The 11,677-nt window shown below is 36.7% G+C and overlaps 1 protein-coding gene across 1 annotated transcript; it reads left to right on the top strand.

Moving 5' to 3' along the window:
• The first annotated feature begins 2,539 nt into the window (after window positions 1–2,539).
• On the top strand, window positions 2,540–4,704 carry LOC121367746. The gene is made up of 2 exons (XM_041492093.1): window positions 2,540–2,671; window positions 3,952–4,704. The coding sequence occupies exons 1-2, from the start codon at window positions 2,614–2,616 to the stop codon at window positions 4,602–4,604; spliced, it is 711 nt and encodes a 236-aa protein (XP_041348027.1). The 5' UTR covers window positions 2,540–2,613; the 3' UTR covers window positions 4,605–4,704.
• Window positions 4,705–11,677: the final 6,973 nt, after the last annotated feature.

Here is an 11,677-nt window from a genome sequence, read left to right as displayed (position 1 = left end):
TCAAATGTTGGATATCCTATAGCCTATCAGTGATTATCCGATGTTTGATATCCTATAGCCTATCAGTGATTATCCGATGTTTGATATCCTTTAGCCTATCAGTGATTATCAAATGTCTGATGTCCTATAGCCTATCAGTGATTATCCGATGTTTGATATCCTATAGCCTATCAGTGATTATCCGATGTTTGATATGCTATAGCCTATCAGTGATTATCAAATGTTTGATATCCTATAGCCTATCAGTGATTATTCCATGTTTGATATCCTATTGTGACAATCCGGGATTACGATATTGCCAGTAAATTATTTTCTATAAATTATTAAGCTATAATTCAAGTTCGTTTTGTTTTAGCGCCAACGTGCATCGTAGTCTATATTTGTTTACAGCGCAATTCTATGCGCCGGGTCAATAAAACAAGGCCTTGTTTATCGTATAACATTTATACACTTAATCATTAGTGTTTATATTATCAGTAGTCACAGATAACTTACCTTATCAAGTGTTATTAAGTTGTTAAATTGGCATTTTTATACAGCCGCAAATGTAAAAAGATCGAAGCCATGCTTTTGTACGAGCCTCGTTCTGGATTTTTTGAGAGTTACTTCCGGGTTTTTGTCAATGCTATTTTTGACGTCTGTCACACTGTGTGAGTTAGGTAAATATTAGTAATTTCAGATATTACTAATGTAACATATCTAATTCGGAATGGATATGGAACTTATATTTATTTGTGTATATATGCTTAATTGTATTTATTTCGTTCCCATTATAGCATAGTAATTAAGGTATAAAGGCCTGTAGGGCCTAATGACGTTAGCCAGTAGTAAATGACGTCATTGGTTTTCTAACCCGCACTGCGGGATTTACAAATTCTGCAATGCAGGATTGTACCCCGCACTGCTGGATTTTACCCCGTTTTGCGGAATGCATAATTCTGCAGTGTTGGATATTAACCAGTATTGCTGGATTTTGGCGGGGGTATAAATACGAATCCCGCAATGATTTGTCAGTTTCGGTCAGTCGTTCGCCCCGATAGGTGGGTTGGGTTTATTAACAGAATACTAAATTATACGGGTTTTACATATGTGTATGTTATTGGGATAACTTGTAGGGACAAAACTCACAACCTTAATGATTAGATAATTAATAAAGATTAAAGGGTATTATTTTCGGTATTTATTATTCGTAGAATTTAGGGAGATAGACAGCACCCATTACACAGAAAAGGTGTATGCCCCGGGTGTTGTGGTTTTTATGTGGCAAAGTTTAATACATATTATATAGAGAGGGATTGAGTTAGAGAGATGCCTATGTAGTGGAAGTAGGTCTGTGTACCCAGACAAAGTATTTAAAGTGTATATTCTTGCTGATATTGATGTTCTTGGTCCAACATTAAGTTTGTGTATATCATAACGTTGGAGACTTAGTATATTAGGAATAATTATTATTGAGCATCTTACCTGTTTCAGGTGAATAAGACTCAGTCTTTTAAAGTAATTTAAGAATTGTAGTATATTTCAAAGCCTGAAAGTAACTTAGCCATGTTTATTCAATTATTTATGTGAATTTTATTACTAAATGAATCAGTGAACATACAGTTCAACTGCGAATGTAATTTGAGGTTATTGTTAAATAAATATTGTTGAATTTTAATCTTGTTGGTGATCTTTTGCCTTCATAGTTAGTGGTTATGGCCATTTACAAGGACACCCTCTAATCCAGGGTCGTCACACTATAGCCTATCAGTGATTATTCGATGTTTGATATCCTATAGCCTATCAGTGATTATTCCATGTTTGATATCCTATAGCCTATCAGTGATTATTCGATGTTTGATATCCTATAGCCTGTCAGTGATTATCCGATGTTTGATATCCTATAGCATATCAGTGATTATTCGATGTTTGATATCGTATAGCCTATCAGTGATTATTCGATGTTTGATATCCTATAGCCTATCAGTGACTATCAAATGTTTTATGTCCTATAGCCTATCAGTGATTATCCGATGTTTGATATCCTATAGCCTATCAGTGATTATTCGATGTTTGATATCCTATAGCCTATCAGTGATTATCCGATGTTTGATATCCTGAAGCCTATCATTGAGTATCCGATGTTTGATATCTTATAGCTATCAGTGATTATTCGATGTTTGATATCCTATAGCCTATCAGTGATTATTCAATGTTTGATATCTTATAGCCTATCAGTGATTATTCGATGTTTGATATCCTAAAGCCAATCATTGAGTATCAAATGTTTGATATCCTATAGCCTATCAGTGATTATTCGATGTTTGATATCCTATAGCCTATCAGTGAGTATTCGATGTTTTATATCCTATAGCCTATCAGTGATTATCAAATGTTTGATATCCTATAGCCTATCATGGATTATCCGATGTTTGATATCCTATAGCCTATCAGTGATTATTCGATGTTTGATATCCTAAAGCCTATCAGTGATTATCCGATGTTTGATATCCTATAGCCTATCAGTGATTATTCGATGTTTTATATCCTATAGGTATCAGTGATTATCCGATGTTGTCTAGTGACGTAGTTAAACATTAAACCTTTTTGTTTTTAATTTCAGATGACGATGTGATGAAAAAAATCCTCTTCGGTGCTAACGATCAGTCAGGACAATACAGAGAACTTCTTTGTAAGTAACGACCACGTGTTTCTGTATTATATGGTTAAATCAATGTGTGAATTTCTGCAAACATCCCTTATTTTAGTCTGTTAGATTTGACCAAATTCCTTGTTACCGCTATTACCAGCTATTTGACAGTTGGTGTAACCATAAAACTAGATCTCAACAAGTGGAATGACTGTTCAGACAGAAGGTCCACTGGACATTAAATGGTTTTAGGTCCTACAAGATCCACTGACGAAGAGCAACTATGTTTTCAGCAATCTCGGATATCAGCAACAGCTGTCTGTCCTGGAACGTTTCAGCTACAACAATATATAACGATTAAGAAAAGAATATTTACTTAGTGAGACAAAGTTGTTGCGAGGAGAGAAAGACAGAAATAGAAAAAAGAGAGATAACTAGAGAGTAAACAGGGATATGCCTAGCTAATATAACTACAGTATGTGTGTGTGTGTGGGGGGGGGGGGGTGGGTAGTGGTGCAGTAAAATTCAGGGCACAGCGATAAATGTTTACTTGAACTAAAACTATTAAAAAATTCACATTTGAACTAAAAAGGACATGTTTTCTTATTTTTAGTTGAAGGAGCCAACTGCTAGGTACATACATAAACATACATAAACATGTACAGCTGAGAGAGAGAGAGAGAGAGAGAGAGAGAGAGAGAGAGAGAGAGAGAGAGAGAGAGAGAGAGAGAGAGGGGGGAGACAGGCACAGAGAGAGAGAGAGAGAGAGAGAGAGAGAGAGAGAGAGAGACTCTAAACATATATCCTGAAAGCATGTGTCTGTGTGTCCGTGTGTGTTTTAGTGTGTGTGTGTGTATGTGTATTCGTGTGTATGTGTGTTAGTGTGTGTGTGTGTGTATGTTAGTGCGTGTTTTAATGTGTGTGTATATATATGTGTGTGTGTGTGTGTGTGTGTTAGTGCGTGTTTTAATGTGTGTATGCGTGTGTGTGTGTGTTTGTGTGTTAGTGTGTATGTCTGCGTGTGTGTATGTGTATTCGTGTGTGTGTGTGTGTGTGTGTGTGTTAGTGTGTGTGTATGTGTATGCGTCCGTGTGTGTGTGGGGGGGGGGGGGGGAAGGGGGGTCTGTGTCTGTGTGTTACAGGAAATGTGTCTAATCAAACTATACTAACTACTGACAGTTCTAGGAATTATACACAAATACTTACATAAAACATTCGTAATCCGTGGGACATTGTTAACGTTTAACCTGTTTAGCATAAAGATAACAAAAACATACGATATACATATTGTTTATTCATCTTTTTTTCTTTCCTTCTCACAGTACCAACTGTAGAGTTTGACCGGGAGAAGATCAACAGGAAGGCATGTAGTATTAACGAATCTGGAATTCTGGTCAACAAAATTTCAGCAACATTAACTTCTGACCAGACTTCCGGCCTGCAGCGTTTCCTTGGAGCGACTGCCAGAACGTGTATTCCACGACGAGGAATATCTTACTGGGAGACGGAAGTGGACTGTTTGGCGCTAGAATCGGCAGAATTACAATACGCGGTATCAGTAGTCGGTGTTTGTATGGACGAACACTGTGACGATGTAGACTGTATTTCGGATAACAAACATGCTTTGAGTGTCTGTGTGTTCAGCTGTCCATCTCACAACAATCTCTGTATAGAGGTTGCGCCACGTGGAAGCTGTTTGTGTGACAGTCCTGTGACACGTTTGAAACATGACACACGACTCACTGTCACACTCGGGCTGTTAGTAGACTCAGACAACGCCACTCTCCACGTTATCCGTGTTGACGACAACACAGTTTTATGCTCAATCCCAAATATCGACGTGTCACGGCCGCTGATGCCCATGTTTCGTGTTGGCTGGCCTCAATATTTCGATGTTAAAGTTAAAGTCTCATCTGGCTCGGAGCTTTCAGTAAACCGTGAACTGTTGGTCCTACTCTCAAGTTTAATTAAATAAATCATACAAGGAGCAAGTCATCCAAATAGTCACAGTTAAAGTTTGTTTTGTTTAACGACACCACTAGAGCACATTGATTAATTAATCATTAGCTTTTGGTTGTCAAACAATTTTGACACGTAGTCATTCGTTCAAATAGGAACCTCATGTTCCGACATTTAATAGAGTTCGCTCGTTTATCTCGCGAACCGGTCTCAGTAGTCGTCGGACTGGTAGGTTCCCGAATCGTATAGGAAAATATTTAATTTGAAAACAAGAAGAATTAGCTTTGGCGTCGGACGCTGGGGACCAGAAGGGTAGTGTTGTCCAAACTCTAAAGTCTGTTCAATGTCCCCAAATAAAAAGTGATATATTGATATTGATATATAGCTGAAACCCCACCCCCAGTTGCTGGCCTCTTCTGACTCCTTTAGGTTACGTATTTATGTTAAAATTATTATTTTCATTATTCATTGTATGTACTATTACGAAATAGTCTGGTTTAATTTACTTCTAGATTACTTATTCGTTTTTGTTATTCGTTTTATGTGCATTTATTATATTACTCAGTGCGTATTTTAAATACAAAGTTTGCTTCTGTTTAACGACACCACTAGAGCACATTGATTAATTAATTATCTGGTAATTGATGACAAACATTTGGCAACTCTCACACTCAGTTTTCGAAGAAAACGCTATGCATTTAGCCAGGCATGTTGTATATGCAAATTACCACAGAGAGGACAGCACATATCACGGTCTTAAATATACCAGAAATATTGTACATGGATATTTTGGGCCGAATTTACGAAGCCTGTTTTTCATAGACGTAGTTGTTTAAGCTATGTAAACGTACATGTATGTAGTTACACGCCTGTAAGTCTAAAACAGGTGTTTAAGCATAGTAAATGTATGTAGTTACACGCCTGTAAGTCTAAAGCAGGTGCTTAAGCATTGTAAATGTATGCAGTTTCACGCCTGTAAGTCTAAAACAGGTGCTTAAGCATTGTATATGTATGCAGTTTCACGCCTGTAAGTCTAAAACAGGTGTTTAAGCATTGTATATGTATGCAGTTTCACGCCTGTAAGTCTAAAACAGGTGTTTAAGCATTGTATATGTATGCAGTTACACGCCTGTAAGTCTAAAACAGGTGTTTAAGCATTGTAAATGTATGCAGTTACACGCCTGTAAGTCTAAAACAGGTTTTTAAGCATTGTAAATGTATGCAGTTTCACGCCTGTAAGTCTAAAACAGGTGTTTAAGCTATGTAAATGTATGTAGTTACACGCTTGTAAGTCTAAAACAGGTGTTTAAGCTATGTAAATGTGTGTAGTTACACGGCTGTAAGTCTAAAACGGGTGTTTAAGTATTGTAAATGTATGTAGTTACACGCCTGTAAGTCTAAAACAGGTGTTTAAGCATTGTAAATGTATGTAGTTATACGCCTGTAAGTCTAAAACAGGTGTTTAAGCTATGTAAATGTACCTAGTTACACGCCTGTAAGTCTAAAACAGGTGTTTAAGCATTGTAAATGTATCTAGTTTCGCGTCTGTAAGTCTAAAACAGGTGTTTAAGCTATGTAAATGTATTTAGTTTCACGCCTGTAAGTCTAATCCAGGCTGTGTAAATTCGGCCCATTGTGTTTATTTGTGTGTATATGTGGATGCGATGTAAAACGTAAGACAATACAAACTTGAGCTCATTAGCGAATCCTAAACAGAGTGAACATGTGTTAATGACGGAGGTGCAAGGTCAATGACCACTGCCAACTAAACATTAACACTTGTCCTGGGCAGACAGTCCAGGTAGTCCAGGTAGCCCAGGACAGCGTGCTTGATCAATTGACTAAACATACAAAAAAAAACCACTTGTTAATATGAAATTAGCTCGCGCTGTAGCGTCATGATTAGGCGCGAGCTCAGGGAGGTTTCTGGTGGCGAACCCGCACCTCTCCACACCCAAATAATAATTGTATAAATATACATTATCAGGATTATCATGTCGCGACCCCATTGGAATCTATCTCGCTATAGTCTAGACCCCACTACTGAATACATTCCTGCACGTGTGTCTGACGATAACGTGTATAAAATGTATGTATGAACGCTGTTTAGACAAACATAATACAAAAAGGCGACATAGACTGAACATTATGATTTTCACAAACATTGTCATAACGTCATAAAAAGTCTAACATCCCACGGTTACCGAATTATTTACGTTTACCCCGATTTTATGATTTTATACCGTACTAAAAGTTGAATGCCGTCACAGATAAACAAAATCGCCTGAAAAGTTTATGTCTAAAATGTCTGATAATTAAAGTTACTTGTGCTTTCATATTCACAATAAAATCACTTATTGTATTCAGTTACTATTTTGTTCTGTTGCTGCACATTTGTTTCAGCATGTCATTAAAATGCTACATCTACGTTCTACTGAATTATTTTTGTTACGCCAAGTGTTACATATGTTAAATCTTGTGTAGCATAAATATCACGAAACTGAAAACGTGTTGGATCTTTGTTTCAATATTTTCCTTTGTAAAACATTAATATTATTTTAATTTGAATTTAATGACTAAGATAACTAAAGTTTTACCAACAGGATGAAATTACCTAGCACCATAGCGCCATCATAACGATTATAAAATATATGCGTGTTATTTTTATATCATTGAAAATGTGTTATACCACTTTGGAACACTCGAAAGCTGGATATAAACATATATGATGTTCACAAACTTTCTTATAACGTATGAAAACATCGAAAATGCTACGGATACTGAATTATTATATTCCTCCTAATTACGTGATACCGTACCAAACCTTAAATTTCGGCTCAGCTGAGCAAAATCGTCTTTTTGTCTGAAGAAGTAAGTTATTTATGATTTCACATTGAAAATAAATTTAATTATTACATGTTGTTACTGTTTGTTCTACAATGTACTCTGATTTAGAAATGTTATTAAAATGTGTATATGTATACACCCTACTGAATTCGTCTGTTCACCCATGTGCTAGAAATGTTAAATAACGCTAACATTGGTAATATGAATTTTGGTCGTTGTAATGGTTTCAACGCTGGAATACATCAGACGTACCGTTTATAATCGTGCTGTAATGTTTGTAACGATAGCATACAGAGTGAAACTTTCATTTGCTGCTGCAATGTACACAGGGCCGTAGCTAGCGGGGGGGGGGGGGTGTGTGTGTGTTTAGTTGCCCCCTAGAAGTAGTGGGATATGACACAGGAACCTTTTTAATGTTATTAATAGCGAAAAGGTAAACATTTTCCGGGATTTGCCCTCTGCCTCCCACCTCCCCCCCCCCCCCCGCCCCCGGCTACGCCACTGGCATTATAGAAACTACATTAATATTCTCTTCTTAACCGTTTAAGGAGTTTTAGACTATTAACTACTCAGTAGCCTCCCCCCCCCCCCCACCTACCCCACCCTCCCCACCACCACCACCACCACCACCACAAAATCCTATCTACGGCCCTGGTACAGTGTTGTCCCTAGTAATATGCTTTACAGTCATAATGATTACTATGTTGGTGAAAATATACCACTGTAATGTCACTATTTATAATGTATATTGGAGCAAATAGACTAAAAATGTATTAAGTTGTTATATGATCTTGATTGCAAACTGCTGAAAATACATGCTTGTAAATATATACATTGTTTACCTATTAATAAAGTCAGAGACTATCCTTAGTTTTAGTCAATTGGTAATATGATGTCGACGAACATATATTTTTAACAACAGTAATTACATATTAAATATATATATATTTTTTTTCTAAATAAAATATTAGTGGTTCTTATTAAACGTGTTTCTGATAATCTCAGTATTTGCACAAGGTCAAACTTTATTTTATTTCCTAATGTATATATATATATTTGTTTTTGACACGTGAGAAATTATTCGGATATGAAATCCTGTTTAGGCATCTTACAAATATTATGACAATCAGAAACACTTTGAATATAGAGACAGTGATATTCTAAACAAGAAAAACATATTTAATATTTAATACTAGTCGTTTCAAAATTGTATTAGTCCACAATATCTTACAATGCAGCAAACTCGGCATTGCTCCTTTAATAGTTATTTGTTGTTAAATATAGCTTCATGTTAATCACAGCGTAAAGACATTAGTGAATGGTTATTAAGTGCTTATATGATATTGTTGTCTGATCAAGTGTGCACCCTTGTCTATTTAATTGTATTTATATTGTAACCTGCTAGCAAATATAGCTTGTAAACATATACATTATTTATCTATTAATAAAAATAATAATCAACATTATTTTTGTTTTTATTTTCATGAGTGTTTGAGATTTTTGATAACCTAAGTTTTGATGTTATTTTAATATATCACACCGTGCAGCCTGAATTACATACTTCTTTCTTACACACCATTGGTGAGGCCATCATACCTTATTTATTATATCACTTGGCAATAATACACATATGTGTGTCGTCGATTTAAAAACATACAATTTGCTTTCTAGGTGAGGACTCGGTCGCCATATCCACACCATACAAATAAATCAGCACGATCGAAATTGATTGCTGTGACGCATGCGTTGTAAATAGGTTTTATACCCTTTTTTTGTTTTTCTTTTCTTTTTCTTTTTTTGGCTTTCATTCATTAAATACGTTAACGTTTTGAAACAAATGACATCCAACGGTCACTCATGTAATATAAATATCTCCCTATCATAACCAACTAACAATGCTGTATCATTATTCCAGTTGAAATTGAATTTTTCTGAGATCTACAAGCAGTTTAGCTTAGCTTAGTAACTTGTTTAACGTGTCCATATACCACTAGGGTTTCGAACACGCCTACAAGCAGTGAAATGGTTCGTTTGTACTGTCCTAATATTCCTGTTTTATCATTAATTTTAAATATTCCAGTTGTATCAATGTATTAAAGACTACAGTTTGTCTGTGTCAAAATGGTACCAATGAACTGGCATGCAACTGTATAACGATTAACGGTACAATTCATATCAAAACATAGTATTACGTTTTAAACCCATACACAGTCATAAATACATTTTAACACCACCACCACCACCTACATCATGATCTGTAGCAGCCGTGACAGGAAGTAGGTTAGTAAAGCCCAACTCCAGGGCTAATTTCACAAAACATCGTAAGCCTAGGTTTGCATGTAAACGTAAATCTGCGATTAAACAACAATTGTTATTACTATTATAGTTCAGCAAATATAGTTAGACGAAGACATACTTCATTTACGTGTGTCTTTAAAATACTCCAGCTTCCGTAATAATGTAATATTCTGCGTGCAACTGGTGCCAAACACCTGCAAACGCACGGCCTGTATAACTGCTAGTAGCAGACATAAACGTACGATGCTTAGTGAAATGGGGCCCTAATATTTATTTTTGAAACACCCTAAATGGTAGGCCAGGTCGACATTGCAGTTACACGGATCAGTCGCCGACTGATTTTTCTGCACCCGACTGCGACTGCGCCACGATCGTGTGTAACAGATCCAACCTGACCTAAATCCCTCCGATTGGTTAGTAATACAGTTTGGTATTTACGAACATTAATGTACATGTTCGGACTGCAATCTATGTCCGATGGTCGGGAAAGTATTTTGTCGTCGAAGATCACATGTTGAACTCTTGATGGAGGCGCTTGATGCGCGGTTGGTTTGGGATCGATCCCCGTTGGTGGGCCCATTGGAATATTTCTCGTTCCAGCCAGTACACCACGGCTGGTATATCAAAGGCCGTGGTATGTGCTATCCTGACTATGGGATTGTGCATACAAAAGACCCCTTGTTACTAATGGAAAAATGTAGGGGGTTTCCTCTCCGTGACTGTGTCAAAATGACCATATGTTTGACATCATCAATGTGCTCTAGTGGTGTCGTTAAACAAAACAAACTTTAGCTTTATTAACCAATCGGCATCCTGCAACTTGAAAGCTGTGCGACACCCCGTTTTTTACAGGTAGATTATTTGAAACGTGCAATGCTATTTAATGCAGGGTGTGCTGATACACTGCTTGTATCGGATTTAGGGGCGGAACGTAGCCCAGTGGTAAAGCGCTCGTTCCAGCCAGAGCACCACGACTGGCATATCAAAGGCCGTGGTATGTACTACCCTGTCTGTGGGATGATGCATATAAAAGATATCTTACTGCTAATCGAAAATGAAGTGGCGACAGCGGGTTTCCTCTATCAATATCTGTGTGGTCCTTAACCATATGTCTGACGTCATATAACCGTAAATAAAATGTGTTGTGTGCGTCGTTAAATAAAACATTTCTTTCTTTGTATCAGATTTATTCGAACAAGATATCATTATCGGTAGTGGGATCTGGTTTCACTCAGCAGAACCTTAAACGTACTGTCATTGTGAGATGAATCCGACAAACAGAGCCTTTTTGATGACAATAATACATGGTATCTAACGTACACGAATGCATTATTCTATTTCTTACATATCGTCAAAAACCAGGTTTTATGCAACTTTTAACGTTTTTATCCACTAAAATATATTTACAACCCTTTGCACTTGTAGCTAACTTAGGCGTCACAGAAACATGATTGCCATGTTAACTATACGTCACAGTGTAATCGATTTCCACCGTGCTCGGTTTTTGTTTATTGAACGTATGGCATTGGTGACCTGGTCATCGCCTAGGAGCAGCCAGTCGTATGTCTTGTAATTGTTAGCACACGTACGTAAACAACTATGTGTTATAAAAAATAACGCATGGTGTTCTCACAACCGGGTGTGTAAGAACAAAAAAAGTTTCATATTAAATATATTTTAAAAAGAATATCTGGACCTGTATACAAAGTTTAAAGTTGGTTTTGTTTAAGACACCACTAGAGCACATTGATTAGTAATCATCGGCTATTGGATGTCAAACATTTGGTAATTTTAACATAGTCTTAGACAGGAAACCCGCTACATTATTTTTCCATTAGTACTAAGGGATATTTTATATGCACCATCCCAAAGACAGGATAGCGCATACCACGGCCTTTGATATACCAGTTGCGTTAAACTAGCTAAAGCGAGAAATAGCCTAAT

This window comes from Gigantopelta aegis, chromosome 1, assembly GCF_016097555.1.
Source record: "Gigantopelta aegis isolate Gae_Host chromosome 1, Gae_host_genome, whole genome shotgun sequence".
Taxonomy (NCBI): Eukaryota; Metazoa; Mollusca; class Gastropoda; order Neomphalida; family Peltospiridae; genus Gigantopelta; species Gigantopelta aegis.
This window is presented reverse-complemented; position numbering and strand designations above follow the sequence as displayed.